This window comes from Myotis brandtii, unplaced genomic scaffold, assembly GCF_000412655.1.
Source record: "Myotis brandtii unplaced genomic scaffold, ASM41265v1 scaffold79, whole genome shotgun sequence".
NCBI classification, from domain to species: domain Eukaryota; kingdom Metazoa; phylum Chordata; class Mammalia; order Chiroptera; family Vespertilionidae; genus Myotis; species Myotis brandtii.
This window is the reverse complement of record NW_005371173.1, coordinates 1,888,771-1,906,066: the sequence shown is the minus strand read 5'-3', so window position 1 is coordinate 1,906,066 and position 17,296 is coordinate 1,888,771. Positions and strand designations below refer to the sequence as shown.

The 17,296-nt window shown below is 48.3% G+C and overlaps 1 protein-coding gene across 6 annotated transcripts; it reads left to right on the top strand.

The window, feature by feature from the left end:
- Window positions 1-78: 78 nt before the first annotated feature.
- Window positions 79-17,176, top strand: ZNF142 (zinc finger protein 142). 6 transcript variants are annotated; one of them, XM_014531127.1, is made up of 10 exons: window positions 79-258; window positions 518-687; window positions 1,675-1,988; window positions 5,313-5,912; window positions 6,939-7,070; window positions 7,741-8,565; window positions 10,280-10,457; window positions 11,730-14,625; window positions 15,242-15,347; window positions 16,276-17,176. In XM_014531127.1, the coding sequence occupies exons 3-10, from the start codon at window positions 1,709-1,711 to the stop codon at window positions 16,743-16,745; spliced, it is 5,487 nt and encodes a 1,828-aa protein (XP_014386613.1). In that variant the 5' UTR covers window positions 79-258; window positions 518-687; window positions 1,675-1,708; the 3' UTR covers window positions 16,746-17,176. The 6 variants fall into 6 exon arrangements, with proteins under 6 accessions (XP_014386613.1, XP_014386616.1, XP_014386614.1 ...); XM_014531130.1 differs by having other exon boundaries at window positions 518-691; XM_014531128.1 differs by having other exon boundaries at window positions 487-687.
- The last annotated feature ends 120 nt before the right edge of the window (window positions 17,177-17,296 follow it).

Here is a 17,296-nt window from a genome sequence, read left to right as displayed (position 1 = left end):
CCGGGAAGGCCCTGCCGCTCTGCTCCACCGCTCTCGATGGTGCTCCTCGGGCTTCCTGACGGGGACGGGGGCGGGGACGCTAGAGAAAACCATAGAGTACTCCTCCCGCCGCCAAAAGGGAAGAGAGAGTGGCCTCCGTACGCCCGAAGCCCTGGAGTTCCGCTGGGCGGGAGGCGGTCGTAGAAAGGGGATCCCTGGAGGCGACTCCAGCTTCTGGTCGACCATAGAGATGCGGCTCCCGCCTGCCCTGGCCGGGAGGTGAGTGAGTGGCTGCGGGGCGGGAACTAGGAGTGAGTGCGGGTGGAGCGGGCTGGACGCAGAAGTTTCTCGTGCTCCAGGGTGAGGGTGGGCCTGGGAGGTGAGAACCCTCGGGAGGAGGTGATGAGACGGCGACGAGCGGGGCCCAGGAGCATCACATAGCCGCCCGGGTGCCTCACTCGCGTCACGGCCCTGAACCTCGCCCGCTTACCCGCTACCTCTCCTCAGGGCCATCATCATGACGATTCCACGTCCCTAGCCTTGCAGGTTACAAGTCGGCCTTCCCATTCTCTGGCTCTTGTGATTCCCGTTCCGGCCCAACGAGGTGGACACTGACATTGCCTCCACTTCACAGATAAGAAAGCTGAGGCCCAGAGAAGCGAGGTCACTCTATCTGCCCAAATCCACGCGGTGAATCAGAGCCCACAGGCAGGTGGAAACTGGGTGCTTTAGTACCTGGGCCAGGTTTCATTCATTCCCGAGGCCTTCTCTCTGCCTTAATTTGTCAGGAAGCCTTCATAATGGAAGTGATATGTGTGTGTATTATTAAAGAATAGTTAGGAGTTGGTTAGCCAGACAAGAAAGATGGGGAAGGTCCATGGAGGAGAAAGACAGAGACAGACCCCTGCATGTGTGAGAGTATGGAAGCAAAGGAGAATGTGGTGAGTCTGGGGAATGGCACGTCATTGGAGTGATGGGTTCAGAGATCTGTTGAGGGGAGAAGTGGAAGACGAGTCTGGAGAGGTCAGCAGGGGCCAGGCCATGAAGGAAGGGCCATATACCCATGCTAAGGAATAGTGAGGTCATAAAATGTTAAAAGGGAAAGTTACCTCTGAGATCCCTTGACCCCCACCCAATTTTGTTGCAGATAGGAAAACAGACCCAAATCACTTCATAATTTGACCAAGGTCATTTAGCGCCAAAAAACAATCTGCAGTCTTTAGCATATTGGCCAAAATGTGCTTGTTGTCTCCTAATATTGGCCCCTATTATAATTTTTATACTTTTTGTTCCAGACATTGTTACAAAAAGAAAACTTCTAGCCCTAACCCGTTTGGCTCAGTGGATAGAGCCTGTGAACTGAAGGGTCCCCGGTTCAAATCCACTCAAGTGCATGTGCCAGGTTTTGGGCTCAATCCCCAGTAGGGGGCGTGCAGGAGGCAGCCGATCAATGATTCTCTCTCATCATTGATTTTTGCATCTCCCTCTTCCTTCCTCTCTGAAATCAATAAAAATATATTTTATAAATAAATAAATAAAAAGAAAGAAAACTTCTAGGTTAACTAGTTGTGGCATGCTGCCATGCAAGGAAATGTCTAAGTGGGCAGGCAATAGGTTGTACACCCACACTAACTGGGAAGGAAGTGAGAGATCTAAGTATATTTTGTTTGGTTTCTTTTCTCGTTGGTTTATCAGCACTTAAGAGACCACAGCACACAAGTTGGTGGTGATGACAGACCCTATGTTGGACTCACAGCCAGCCAACAGCACTGCAGAGATGGATGGACTGTGCTCTGAGCTAATGCTGATCCCCCCACCTCTCTCTAACCCTGGAATCCTGGAGCCCGTCCAGAGCCCCTGTACATCTGGGAACCCCACACCTTTGCCTGCTGATCCAGGCTGCCTGCTGGTAGAGGCCACAACAACTGAAGAGGACACAGGGAACATGGAGATCATTGTAGAAGCAGTAGCTGGTAACCTGTCCTCAGGTGCTCCTGGAGAGACCCCAGGTATGAACACAGTTGCTAGCAGGCCAGTGGGACAAACAGCCCTGAGGTTTTGTCTGTGCTATTTTTGATCCTCGTATATAGTAGTATAAGTAGGATGAGAACACAAGATAGCATCCTATTTTTATACTAAGAGATGTAATTTGATTTGGAGCTGGTAAATGTTGATTGTTGGCTGGCAAGGTGGTGCACAACCTTGTACCAAGCTCTTGGCAGTCTTTCACTGCAAGGGCATCATGTATGCTAGGCAATAATCCAGAAGGGAAGACCTTTCTGATACCTCTGCCCAATCCTCACTCCAATAGTCCTTGGGGACTATTTCCCAGGAACTGCAGCCAGGGATTAGGCAAAAGTCCCAGTCTCTCCACCACCCAAGCTTGGCAGGGCTTCTCAGAGGTAATATGGTATTTCCCACCCCCTGTTTCTTGTGTATAACATACTTAACTCATCGAAGGCATGTGGTTGAGAGTTGAGCATTTACACTTATGCTGGAAGAAAGATTCTGCCTTTTATTCCTCCCGCAGCTACAACTTTTTTAAGTAACTTGACTATTTTGTTTTTTAAAATATATTTTTATTGATTTCAGAGAGGGAGGGAGAGGGAATGAGAGATAGAAACATCAATGATGAAAGAGAATAATTGATTGGCTGCCTCCTGCACACTCCCTACTGGGAATTGAGCCTGCAACCTGGGCACGTGCCCTTGGCCAGAATTGAACTCGGGACCCTTCAGTCTGCAGGCCAATGCTCTATCCACTGAGCCAGATTGGCCAGGGCAACTTCCCTGTCTTTTAACTGCCATCCTCCATCTATAGTTGTCACAACTTCCTTTGATGGGTATAAAAAATTCTGGGAAAGATTAGCTAATTTGGTCATGTAATATTTCTAAACTTCTTTGTGGTGAAAGAAATAATAAAAAACAAACCTGGGAGCCCTAACTGGTTTGGCTCAGTGGATAGAGCGTCGGCCTGTGGACTGAAGAGTCCCAGGTTCGATTCCAGTCAAGGGCATTTACCTTGGTTGCGGGCGCATCCCCAGGAGGGGGTGTGCAGGAGGCAGCTGATCGATGTTTCTCTCTCATCGATGTTTCTAACTCTCTATTCCTCTCCCTTCCTCTCTGTGAAAAATCAATAAAAAAAATATTTAAAAAAAAAACACCTGGGAAAAACATTTGCAATGTATGAGAAAGAGTTAATATCTTTAAAATTTAAAGAGCTCCACTATAAGAAAAAGAAACAAAGGGAGAAAGAAATCTACATGAAATTCACTAAAGAAATAAAAATAGTCAATAACCATAAAGATGCTTAATCTCACTAATAGAAAAATAAATTCCAGTTAAAAATAACTATGAGATGCCATTTTTGTTTCTTGACTTTGGCAAAAGTTCAACATTTTTATAATACCTAGTGTTAGTGAGGCTGTGGGGAAAACAGACACTTTTATAGCTTATGGAAAGTATAAATTAGCTAATCTTTTGAAGGTCAACTTATCTACATAACAAAATTTAAAATATGTGTACTCTGACGCCGTAATTCCACTTGTCAGGATCTGTCCTATAGAAAGACTCACACAGGCATACAAGGATATAAGGATAAGGATGTGTAGGCTAGCTTTATTTGTAATGGTTAGAAACAACCTAAATGTTCATCAGTGAGGGCAAAATCTCATTTTGATTTATCCATGCTCCGAAGCTTTATGAACTGGACAAAAAATATGAGGTAGATCTAAATGTACTCATAGAGAAAAAATATATTTGATATATAGCAAAGGAAAAAAATAATCAAATTGCAGAAAATGACCCAGAAAGACCTGAAAGGATATAGACCAAACTGTGTGAGGTGGGTTTTAAAAAATATATATCTCTGTATCATTTGAACTGTTGCACTAAATTTTTATTTCAATAAAAATATAATAAAGAGAAAAATGATCACCAGAATAAATGTGAGGCAAACCTGGGCTTGAGTCATGGCTCCAACGTTAACAAACATGGTGGCATTAACCTTGCAGAATCCCAGGTCCCTCTGCTCATTGGGCAGTTGGAGGACCAAGAGAGTATTTCGTAAGCCTTTCTTTATCAAGGCCCTGCCCACTGCTTAAGAAATGGCAGTGATTATTATGAACATGATTTGGCTTTTTTCAGTAGGATGTTCTCCATTTTATGAATTACCATGCTTAGGAAAATCTCTTTACAGAATATGGAAGTAATACTTTGTCATTTATATTGCAGACATTATCTCCATATTGTCATTTTCTTGTTTTTGGAAGTTTCTAATTTTGTTGTTAATCCTCACCAGAGGATATTCTTTTCATTGCAGTGGAAGGGAGGGAGGGAGAGGGAGAGAGAAAGAAACATCGATGTGGGAGAGACACATTGACTAGTTGTCTACTGCACAAAGCCTGACTGGTGGTAGGGAGTGAACCTGCAAACCCAGGTATGCATCCTCGACCAGGAATCGAACCCGTGACCCTTCGGTGAGCAGGCCAGTGCTCTAACCACTGATCACACTGGCCAGAGCCTAATATTTTATTTGGGCAAAATATATTGATTTTTCTTAATGCTTTCTGTATTTGATTAATGCTTGTTACATTCATTTAACAAATATTTATTAAGTGCCTACTTTGTGCCAAGTGTTGTGCTAGATATTAAGAATCCAACCCATGTGCAAGATAGACTGTCCCTGCCCTCATAGAGCTTACAGTCCAGGTGCAAACCAGTCTTAAAGTCCACCTCCATTCCATGAATATTAAAAGATTCACCGCCCTAACCTGTTTGGCTCAGTGGATAGAGCAGTTGGCCTGCGGACTGAAGGGTCCCAGGTTCGATTTCGGTCAAGGGCATGTACCTTGGTTGTGTGCACATCCCCAGTAGGGGGTGTGCAGGAGGCAGCTGATCGATGTTTCTCTCTCATCGATGTTTCTTTTTTCTTTTCTTTTTTTTTTTTTTAAATATATTTTATTGATTTTTTACAGAGAGGAAGGGAGAGGGATAGAGAGTTAGAAACATTGATGAGAGAGAAACATCGATCAGCTGCCTCCTGCAAACGCCCTATTGGGGATGTGCCCACAACCAAGGCACATGCCCCTGGCAGGAACCAAACCTGGGACCCTTCAGTCCGCAGGCCGACGCTCTATCCACTGAGCCAAACCGGTTAGGGCTCTCATCGATGTTTCTAACTCTCTATCCCTCTCCCTTCCTCTCTGTAAAAAAAATCAATAAAATATTTTTTTTTTTTTAAAAGATTCACCTATATTTTCTGCTGGTAACTAACTCCTATGAGGCTCATTCTATCTGATTCTGTGCCTTTCTCTGTTGGTCCTCTGCCTGCAGGTGTCCTGGTAAAGGTGGTGGAGTTGTACTTCTGTGAGCGCTGTGAGCAGAGCTTCGCAGAGCCCACTCTGCTGGCCCTGCACCAGTGCACTGAGACCCTTATACAGCCTGTACGGGGCCTCTCTAGCCCCCCATGCTCTATAGAGCTGTCTCCCAGCAACCTCACTCTCCCTGGCCCTGTGCAGGGCCAGAGCACCCCAAATAGCCCCCTGCCATGCCCTGTGTGTAGACAGGAGTTTGCCCAACCCCAGGCCCTGAAGAGCCACTTCAAGATTCACCGGGGCCCTCCCAACACCTTCTCCTGCCCAGAGTCTGGCTGTGTGTTCTCTGCTGAAGATCGTAAGGGTCTGCAGCACCACCTGAGGCAGACCCACAGAGTGGTTCCTGTGCCCTGTTCTTTCCGGGGCTGCCCCCTGCTCTTTGGGAGCCAGCAGGGCATGGAGCTGCACCGACAGGCCCATTACCCTTTCCACTGCAACCATTGCAGCTTCATGGGCTCCAACGTCAAACTCTTCCGGCAGCATCGACGCAGCCATGGGGCCAGGACACAGAGAGAACTGTCGGCCATTAAGGATCTTTCATCCAAGGAGCTGCTGCCAGGTATGAGGCCAGGGACCCAGCAGTATGCCACCTGGAGAGGCAGGTGTATCTAGTGCCATGGATATATGTCTGAAACAAGAGAATCCAGAGTAAGTGACTCAGAAAGACAGAACTGACTAACATGAGAAGGCATCCAGAAAGCTTGGACCAGTCAGAATATATGGAATACGGAGAAAGTCTTTGTCTATGTCAGTGAGTGAAATTTGGCTTCAGCTATACTGTGGTCTTGAAGTTACTTAACCAACATTCTCTTCTGATACATTTCAAAACTTTCAGAGAGCAAAAGCTAAAATGCCCATAGCCTCTGGTAGAATGCATTTTGATGCCATTTTAGAGCAAGTGGGATTAGGTAGGAGAAATCTTCAAGGAGGGTGGTGCTTCACTGATTTAGACTCCTCTTGGTGTCAAAAAAAAAAAAAGGACATTGGTTGAGTAGAGGAGCATCAGGAAATAGAGAAATCAGGCCAGGAGAGGCCAAGATTCTGAGAGAATTTGGCTTGCTAAGACTTATTTGTGCTCTACTCCCAAAGAGAAGACCCTTTTTTTCCCCCCGCTGGAAAACAGTTGTAAGTCTTTACCTTACCAAGGAAGCTGCCTCTATTGAGGAATGGAAGGGAGAGATTTGACGGGACAGGGTGTGACCTGAATTGCTGAGTTGGGTTTATCAGTAGAACAGTTTAGAGAGGTCAGGGTATGTTCACCTGCACTGAGCCAGCAGCCGTTAGCCCTTGGACCTGAGCCAGGGAAGTGCAGTCCACCCATTCTCTACCTCTCAGTCCCCTACCCCAACTCCAATGACCTCAAAGCTCTTACCTTTGAGGGGTCTGAGGATGGTGTTATCTGAGGAGTGATTTACTTTGGGCTGGAGCATTACCGATGGCTTCACTCCTGGTCTTCCTATAGAAACCCAAGATTCCCTTATGCTAAATGGGGTAGAGGTGATTCTGTCAGCCAGTAAGAGGAGAAGTATAAGCAATCAGTGCTGTCATTGGCCTGTAGATTTCATCAAATTTTATGTGTCTCCAGCTCCCCAACTGCCCCCAGGAGAGGGACAGCCTTCAGAGGAAGCTGAAGAGGAGAACATAGAGGAAGAGAGTGGCACCCTGAAGGACTCCCAGAAAGCCCTGGAGAAAGGCCAGGGGGCTCAGCAATTGGAAGGTAAGGCTATGATTAGGTTTGAATTTCTTGGGGGTAGGGAGGAATGGATTGTGGGGAGCCTGGCATTGAAAGGTTCTAGGGCTTGGTTTTCTGAGCTTTGGTTCAAATGCTTTCATTCTTAACAGTCCACTTTGGCATGTCTAGTGGGAAAGTGATAAATGTTAACTCTCGGGTATATAGGAATAAATTGATTATTACCAGTTCCCCATAACCTAGAACTCATGAGCCCATGTTTGGAAGTTGGAATACTTTACCTTCTTCTCTTCTGCTCATTCCATATGGAGTTCTTTTCCTTCCAACCAACTCTGCTGATCCTTCTGTCTGCCCCCATGAACCTGGGCAGGAAGAACAAGAATGCTCCATCTAGATTGTTCTTTTGAGCAACTCTAAACAGAGGCTCAGGAATAGTGAGTGGGTGGCTGGGCAAAGCACTTCAAACAGGCCACAGCAAGATCTGAATTCTTGTGATTCTGTTTATCTAAATACTTGCATTTCTTGTCTCTTCTTTGAGACCACAGTATTTGAGATGCTATTGTTTGTTTCCTAAGGAGGAAGGGAAAAGCCATATACTGTTTGTGTCTGGGCAAATTGTGGGTCTCCCATTATCTGGCCAGCCCCAGGCCTAGCGAAGAATCTAATTCTCAACCCTCTCTTCCTCTCCTTGTCACAGGGGATGTGGCTCCTGGCACCGAGTCCCTCTTCAAGACCCACATGTGTCCGGAATGCAAGCGCTGCTTTAAGAAGCGGACCCATCTGGTAGAGCACCTACATCTCCACTTCCCAGACCCCAGCCTCCAGTGCCCCAACTGCCAGAAGTTCTTTACCAGTAAGAGCAAGCTCAAGACCCATCTGCTGCGGGAGCTGGGCCAGAAGGCCCACTGCTGCCCACTGTGCAACTACAGTGCAGTGGAGAGGAACGCACTCAACCGCCATATGGCCAGCATGCACGAGGATATTTCCAACTTCTACTCAGACACCTACGCCTGCCCTGTCTGCCGGGAGGAATTCCGCCTCAGCCAGGCCCTTAAGGAGCACCTCAAGAGCCACACAGCCGCAGCGGCAACAGAGCCACTGCCCCTTGGCTGCTTTCAGGAGGGCTGCAGCTATGCAGCGCCTGACCGCAAGGCCTTCATGAAGCACCTGAAGGAGACACATGGCATGCGAGCTGTGGAGTGCCGCCACCACTCGTGTCCCATGCTCTTCGCCACAGCTGAAGCCATGGAGGCCCACCACAAGAGCCACTATGCCTTCCACTGCCCCCACTGTGACTTCGCCTGCTCCAACAAGCACCTGTTCCGCAAACACAAGAAGCAGGGCCACCCTGGCAGTGAGGAGCTGCGCTGCTCCTTCTGTCCGTTCGCCACCTTCAACCCAGTGGCCTATCAGGATCATGTGGGCAAGATGCATGCTCATGAGAAGATCCACCAGTGCCCCGAATGCAGCTTTGCCACTGCCCACAAGAGGGTGCTCATCCGCCACATGCTGCTGCATACAGGTGAGGTGACTTCCTTCCTTACAGTTTTATAATAGTGGTGGCGATGATGAGGTACACCCACACATGAAGGGCTTTGCATTCGTTGTCTCGTTTGACCTAGTATTCCTAGAGATAAATCTGGTATTTGGAATTTATGAGCCTTAAGCTGAGTGTTACTCAGCTAGAAAAGTGGACAGGCTAGGATTTGAATCCAAGCAGTCTGATTCAGAGCCTGTGCTGTTGTGTTTTACCCATAAGGCCCTGCCCAGTTCTGCCCACCCCTAGTCAGCCTTGGGTGGGTCAACACCCAGCCTCTTAAAATGAAGAAACTCAGATCAGGACAGATAACCTTCCTTTGCTGTTCAAGTTTTGAGATGTGCTGTGAGATGGGGTAAGGGGTCTGAGCCGTCTATACACGTTATAGCTTTGGCAGCTGTGACACTGAAACACAAGCCCATTTGGTGACTTGGAAGTTGCAGATATTTCAAGTCAGATTTTTAATTAGTTACCAGCATTACTGATGCTTTGAGTGACAACCAAACCAGGCTTCCTGCTATAGCGACATCGCTTTTGTGATCTCTGTGTAAGTATAGTGGGTTGATAAGACATTTAAAAATCTCATTGAAGATTGTTTAGTTTGAGAGGACAGTTGTTAGGCAGCTCGGGACAAAGCCATTGTTCCCGTTGATACATGTTTTAGTCACAAAATCTCATTTTTATGAGGCCTTTTCTGAAACCTTATAAATATATAGTGCTTTATAGTGTACAGTGTTCTTTCATATATATATATTATCTCATTCAATCCATAGTAAGAATCCTGTAAAGAAGGCAGATAAAGAGGAGAAACTCTGAAAATTGAAATGGCTTGTTTCAGAATCATACAGCTAGTAACAGCCAGAGCACTGTGTGGCTTGCCTTTCACAATAGGGAAAGGGGCTGAGTGTAGGCAGGGATAATAATGAAGAGTCCTGAAGAAATATGGCCCCCAGCTTTTTAGTGCCATGTCCTGACCAACTCCAGGGACAGTTTGCCCTCTAGTTTCCACTAGATGCCACTGAAGACTTGGGGACATCTCATGTAATCTTCATATCAACCATGTGAGGTCAGTATTTTAGTTGCCCTCTTTTTGGAAACAAAAAAACTGAGACTTAGAGAGGTTTAATGACCTGCCCACGGCCATGTAGTAGTAAGCTGGGATTTGAGCCACCACTTAATAGCTCTTATGATTTCTCTGTGCTTCAGCTTGTTCCTGTAAAATGGGGTAGTCATAGCACCTGCCTCATAGGGCTGTTATGAGGATTAAGTGAGGGGAGGCATTTTTATAAAGTGCTCAGAAAGGTGTCTGGCACAGAGTGAGCACTATATACATGTTGACTATTAATATCTTTGTTATTCCTTAACCACCATGGACTCCTTAACCACTATGTTGTTTTGCTTAATTTTTTTCTCATTCTCTTCCACAAAACTGAAAGGAATTGGGCTAAGTGGAGCAGTTGGCTGTTAGTGCTAAGCTGTATAATCAGGAGGAACCTTAAAGCTAGTTTTGCAAAGCCCAGTCTTCATTTTCTTCCCATCTTCATTGGTGTTGGAGCCAAGGAGGAATTGTCTGAGAGGGCTGTGGAGCTTTTGCTCCCGCCTGGCATCAAGACAAACTTGCTGGGGAAAATGATCTGTCTGCTTACTTGATCTGTGCATGACCTGTGTTCTCTCCCTTCTCACCCCACCCGTACATAAGGCGAGAAACCTCACAAGTGTGAGCTGTGCGACTTCACATGCCGAGATGTGAGCTACCTATCCAAGCACATGCTGACCCACTCTAACACCAAGGATTACATGTGCACTGAGTGTGGCTATGTCACCAAGTGGAAGCACTACCTCAGTGTGCACATGCGAAAACATTTAGGGGACCTCAGGTATGAGCGTACGCATCCCTATCCCAAGAACCGTAGGCTAAGTTAGCCTCCTCTTGAATTCAGCTGTGGCCCCATGCTCTTCTGGCCCCGGTAGAATCCTCATAATGCCCCTCTGTGCTCCTATCATCTCAGCTCCATTGCCTATAGCTCGCCTCTGTGCCTGTGGCCCAGTCTGCATGGTGAAAGGTCTCTGGGCTCAGAGAAGGGAGGATAGACCCAGAGTATAGGTCTAGACCAGGGGTGGGCAAACTTTTTGACTCGAGGGCCACAATGGGTTCTTAAACTGGACCGGAGGGCCGGAACAAAAGCATGGATGGAGTGTTTGTGTGAACTAATATAAATTCAAAGTAAACATCATTACATAAAAGGGTACGGTCTTTTTTTTTTTAGTTTTATTCATTTCAAACGGGCCGGATCTGGCCCGCGGGCCGTAGTTTGCCCACAGCTGGTCTAGACACTAAGGTGTCACTTGAATTCTCAGAGACCAGTCCTGGGAAAGCAGACTACACTGTGGCCCCAAACCTGATCACTTCCCCTTTGATCTCTGGGCACAGCTGGCGGGGAGTTTCCCCTTAGCTTTCTTTTTTTTTCTTTTTCTTTTTCATTTTTTATTAGTTTTTTTTCTGGTAGACAGTACACTTGGGAATTATACTGCACCAGGCATAAGAAAGATTTCTACCACAGGGACATTTTGTATTCAGAATCCAATGTAAATATTTCTAGTCAGACATTTCTATAGCTACAGATATTTGGTTGCTTGATTTATATGCATAGAAAGAAATAGTTGTCATAACTGTAAAAAGCAGTAATTAACAAGTACTTTTAAATGATTGGAACAGTTTTCCTTTCATATTACAGTACTGCTTATTGGTTCTCCTTAACTTTCATGCCTCCATGGGAGAATGGGAACTAGACACAGAAGCCTGCCCTGTGGATCTGTGGGCATGTCAGCTCCTTAGAAGTCATGTCTTCCCTTTAGGGAGCGATATAGAGTAGGGGCTAGAACAAAAGCCCTGAAGCTAAATTGTCTCTGCCCTTCACTTTGTAACTTCAGGCAAGTTATAACTTCTATGCTTCAGTCTCCTCACTTATAAAATGGATCCCAGTTTCATAGGGTAGTGGGAAAGAACATTGACTTAGACGGTATATGTACAATACTGAGTGTAAAGCCTGCCCCATAGTAAGTAGTGACTGTTAGTTGTTATGATTAATTTATGGTTGTGATTTTGCTTCTCCTCTCCCCCCAATGCCCTCTTCACCCCTCCTCATCAGATACCAGTGCAATCAGTGCTCCTATCGCTGCCACCGGGCTGATCAGCTGAGCAGCCACAAGCTGAGACACCAGGGCAAGTCCCTGATGTGTGAGGTGTGTGCCTTTGCTTGCAAGCGGAAGTATGAGCTGCAGAAGCACATGGCTTCCCAGCACCACCCTGGCAAGCCAGCCCCACTCTACCCCTGTCGCTACTGCAGCTACCAGAGTCGCCACAAGCAGGCCCTGCTGAGCCATGAGAACTGCAAACACACCCGCCTCCGTGAGTTCCGTTGTGCCCTCTGTGACTACCGCACCTTCAGCAACACCACCCTCTTCTTCCACAAGCGCAAGGCCCATGGCTATGTGCCTGGGGACCAGGTCTGGCAGCTCCGCTATGCCAGCCAGGAGCCAGAGGAGGCCAGGCAATGCCTGACACCACCAGACTCAGAGTCCTCAGGCCAGCTGTCAGCCCAGACTGTGGAGCAGGACCACAATCCTGGGGGTGTGGCAGACCCCAGCTTGGACCATACGCTGCCAGAGGCCAGTGAGAAGGCCAGTGCCGGGAGACAGGATGGCAGTGAGCTTCCCCGAGGGGATGACCTGGTTGGCAGCCCCAGTTCAGCGGAGGTAGATGAAGGCAGCTGCACACTACACCTAGAGGCCCTGGGAGTAGAGCTGGAACCTGTGGCCGAGCCACCTCTGGAGGAGATCGCTGAAACAGCTTCTGTGGAATTCGGGCCCCTGAGACTGGAAGGGTCAGATGGGACTTTGACAGAGCTGTCTACCTTTGAAGGTGCTGGCACTTCTGGCTTGAGTGCTGAAGAAGAGCCCATTCTGGAAAAGCCAGTCCCTGAGCCCCCCAGAAATCCTCCTTCCTCAGAGGAATCCCCTAACAGCTGGGTGGGAACCTTCAAGACAACTCCACCCACTGAGACAGCGCTCCTGCCCCAGTTGCCTGAGTCAGAGTCATTACTCAAGGCCCTAAGGAGACAGGACAAAGAACAGGCAGAGGCACTGGTACTGGAGGGGCGGGTTCAGATGGTAGTGATACAGGGAGAAGGGCAGGCCTTCCGCTGCCCACACTGCCCTTTTATTACCCGGCGGGAGAAGGCCCTGAGTCTGCATTCCAGGACTGGGTGCCAGGGCCGCCAAGAGCCCCTGCTGTGCCCTGAGTGTGGGGCTAATTTCAAACAACAGCGTGGCCTTAGCACCCACCTGTTGAAAAAGTGCCCTGTTTTGTTAAAAAAAAACAAGGGATTGGCCAGAACAGATTCACCTATCCCTCTGCATCCTCTGCCCACTGGTACCCACACCTCAGAGGCTGCAGAAGGTGGGAAACCCCCACCTGCACCATTAGAAGTAGAGGTAGTGCTCCCAAAAGATGCTCCTGAGCTTCCTAGGGAACCAGAAGAAATAAAGGAGTCTCTGGCCATACTCTCTGGCTCCACAGTACTTCCTGCAGGAAACTCCTTATCCCCAGAGACCCCTGAGAAGTTCCACTTTGAACAGGGCAAGTTTCACTGCAACTCATGCGTGTTCCTTTGTTCTCGGCTCTCCTCCATTACCTCCCACGTGGCTGACGGCTGCCGGGGGGTACGGAGCGGAGCAGGAAAGCGAGGGGCCTCCCAGACCCAGCCTATTGTGTCCCCACTGAGCATTGGGGACTCTGTTCCCCTAAACAGTGGGAGTACTAAGTGTAGCCCTGGTGATGGGGACCCAGCTCTGGTTCCAAAGCAGAAGGGGGCTCGCTTTTCCTGCCCCACGTGTCCCTTTAGCTGCCAGCAGGAGCGGGCTCTGAGGACGCACCAGACCAGGGGCTGCCCCCTTGCGCAATCTGGAGAGTTGCACTGTGGCCTCTGTTCCTTCACCACTCCTGTTGCCGCTGCCCTGAAGCTCCACCAGAAGCGGAGGCACCCCACTGTGGCCCCAACCCGTGGCCCCCGCCCCCCTCTTCAGTGTGGCGACTGTGGCTTTGTCTGTAAACAGAGCAGGTGCTTGCAGCAGCACCAGCGGCTCAAACACGAAGGAGTGAAGCCACATCAGTGCCCTTTCTGTGACTTTTCCACCACTAGACGGTACCGATTGGAGGCTCACCAGTCCCGACACACAGGTGTTGGCCGCATCCCCTGCAGTTCCTGTCCTCAGACATTTGGTACTAACTCAAAACTGCGCTTGCACCGGCTGAGGGTACACGACAAAACACCCACTCACTTCTGCCAATTCTGTGACTATAGTGGCTACCTTCGCCACGACATCGCTCGCCATGTGAACAGCTGCCACCAGGGCACCCTAGCCTTTGCCTGTCCCCAGTGTGAGGCTCAGTTCAGCTCTGAGACAGCACTCAAGCAGCATGCTCTGCGCCGGCATCCCGAGCCTACCCCCCCAGCCCTGGGCTCCCCTGTGGAGGCCACTGAGGGCCCTCTGCATTGCTCCCGCTGTGGGTTCCTATCCTCCAGTCCTGCCAGACTGCAAGGGCACACCTGTAAACAGCACCCGCGGCTTGAGTGTGGGGCCTGCCAGCAGGCCTTTCCTAGCCGGCCAGCACTGGATGAGCACCGGAGGCAGCAGCATTTCAGCCACCGCTGCCAGCTCTGTGACTTTGCTGCGCGGGAGCGGGTGGGCCTGGTGAAGCACTACTTGGAACAGCATGAGGAGACTTCAGCAGCAGCCTCAGATGGGGATGCTGGCCAGCCCCCTCTGCGCTGCCCCTTTTGTGACTTCACGTGCCGCCATCAGCTGGTGTTAGATCACCATGTGAAAGGGCATGGGGGCACCCGGCTCTACAAGTGTACTGATTGTACTTACAGCACCAAGAACCGGCAGAAGATCACCTGGCACAGTCGCATTCATACTGGGGAAAAGCCCTACCACTGTCATCTCTGTCCCTATGCCTGTGCTGACCCCTCTCGCCTCAAGGTAAGGTCAAGGACAAAGGGGGCTAGGAGTACAGTCTGTGGAGTTAAATTGCCTGGGTTCTCTAATCCTGACTCTACCAAATATTACTTTTGTGACCTTTGTCAATTCCCTTAATTTCTCCAAGCCTTAGATTCCTCATCTGTAAAAATGGGATAATACTTCATAGAGTTGTTATAAAATTCTATAATACATGCTAGTCGTGTGATAAAGGCATGTAATAGGTTGGGGATAACCTAGATAATAATAACAGCTAACATTTATTGAGCACTTACTGTATGCTGGTAAATGTAATTTTAATCCTTGAAAAAATATGAGATAATAGTTACTTTTCCTATTTTACAGATTATTAAGCTGACAATTAGAGATTAGGTCACCCAAAGATGCAGGAAATAAAGTGGCAGAGCTGAGAGTCTGGGCAGATCTAGGAGTAGGCCCAGTGGGTGAGGTTGGTGTCAAAGTGGCCAGACTGGGGAACCTGGTTGGTAACAGGAGTATAGATAGGATGGGAGCAGGGAACAGGGTTGTCTGCCAACAGTCTTTCTGCCTCTTTCCCCTATTTCCTTATCCTTGAGTACCCACATTTTCTGGGCATATTCTTTGCTCTTTTCTCCTTCAGTACCATATGCGGATCCATAAGGAGGAACGGAAATATCTGTGCCCTGACTGTGGCTACAAGTGCAAGTGGGTCAACCAGCTCAAGTACCACATGACCAAGCACACAGGTGAGTCTGCATGGTTTTGACAAGCTCAATGGGTTCCCCCATTCCCTGGCACACCCAGCCTCCCTGATTGGGTTCTTACTGATTCAGGCTGCACATCAGTTTTCACCTTGGGGATGGTGGGTGGGTCAGATGGCTAGAATAGCTTCCCAATCCACTGAAGACTTATCAGAATCAGAAGAGAGGTGAGCCTGAGAGCCTGGGTATGTATACTTTTCAAAGGCTCCCTGGGTGATTGTGGTACCAGGTCACACACCTCCTGTTGAGAACCCCCCAACTCAAACATGAGTGACTAAGGGAGGTCTTCCTGGTTCCTATAGACCTGATGGAACTATCGTGAGTAAAGAGGAGAAAGTGGGAAGGTTTTAACCTATCCTTTTTTCTCTTGGTTATGGAGTCCACAAACTACAGGTTCTCTGAAAAGGGTTAATGGTGACATGCCTGTGATTATTGGGTATGATCTCCTCATGTAAAGGAATTGAGCAGATGCATTTCAAGGCCCTCTGCGTCTATGAATGCTGCTGCTTTCACTTCTATCCCCTTCCCTCTTAAACATTTTTTTCGACTTCTTGAATTGAACAAGGAGTTGTATTTAAATGCATCCCCAACTTCCATGAGTACCTACTCCATGACCAAAGGTTAGAATTTCCTATTTGGAAACCCTATCATATCTGAGTATCCATTGCTATCAGGTGGCTATTTAGAGGTCCAGTTAATTATCAGCACTTATTGAGCATCCATTGTGTACAAGGGGCTGTGTTGGGAGAAGGGCACAGAAATGTCAGACAAGACTGGAATATTCCAAAGATATGGTATTAGCTTGCTGCTTAGTTTTTTATGTCCCAGGATCACAGTGACTCTTATGGTTCACTGAACCCTGTTCCATCCCCTTCAATGGTGATTTGTTACCTATCTTTGCCATGTCCTATAGGACTGAAGCCATATCAGTGTCCCGAATGTGAGTACTGCACCAACCGAGCTGATGCCCTGCGGGTGCACCAGGAGACCAGGCACCGGGAAGCTCGGGCCTTCATGTGTGAGCAGTGTGGCAAGGCCTTCAAGACACGCTTCCTGCTGCGCACCCACCTCCGCAAGCACAGCGAGGCCAAACCCTATGTGTGTAACGTGTGCCATCGTGCTTTCCGCTGGGCTGCTGGCCTGCGCCATCATGCCCTCACCCACACCGACCGCCACCCCTTCTTCTGCCGTCTCTGCAGCTACAAAGCCAAACAGAAGTTCCAGGTTGTCAAGCATGTGCGCAGACACCACCCTGACCAGGCTGACCCAAACCAAGGTGTGGGCAAAGACCCCACCACCCCCACGGTGCACCTGCATGATGTGCAGTTGGAGGATCCCAGTCCTCCTGCTCTTTCTGCTCCCCCAACTGGACCTGAGGGCTGAGAGCCCATCCCACCTCCCAGACAAGAAGAAAGTGTGGTCCAAGATGTGCAGACTGGAACCAGAGCTAGCCTGAGAAGCTCAGAGTAAGGAAGGACTGACTTCGGGATGTCAGGTTGGCTGGAACCCTCCTGGGACTCCGGCTATAGTACTTTGATGTTGATGGCTACATAAAAGAGAGATATGAACTATAGATTGATTTTTGTGTTGAGAACCACTGTGTTTTTAACCTGTGAGGTCTTTGTTTCTTCACCATTACTCTACCAAAGTCCCTGACTATAAGATGCTGGTTTCACCCATTCCATCTTCTCTTTGCTTCTTGCTATGTCAAATCCTATTTTCATTTAGCATCCTCAAAACAATTGTACTGAACTGCATGTGCTGTTGTGCCTAATGCTCTGTAAAGCATGTTAAATAGAATGCTTACTAGCTTATAGACTCGTCCATGTCCCTGTTTTAACATTTTCAGTCTGTCATCTCAATCTACCCCATTCCCTCTTAGACCTCTGCCTCCTTTTCTCCTTCCATCTTCACTGAGTGATTGATTCTCAAAC

What these genes read in the sequence shown, in the direction of transcription:
- ZNF142 (XM_014531126.1), top strand. Translation starts at nt 1,709, where the DNA reads ATGACAGACCCTATGTTGGACTCACAGCCAGCCAACAGCACTGCAGAG. An exon ending in ATCCAAGGAGCTGCTGCCAG is followed by an intron (nt 5,913 to 6,938) that starts GTATGAGGCCAG and finishes ATGTGTCTCCAG; the next exon opens with CTCCCCAACTGCCCCCAGGA. An exon ending in GGGGGCTCAGCAATTGGAAG is followed by an intron (nt 7,071 to 7,740) that starts GTAAGGCTATGA and finishes TCCTTGTCACAG; the next exon opens with GGGATGTGGCTCCTGGCACC.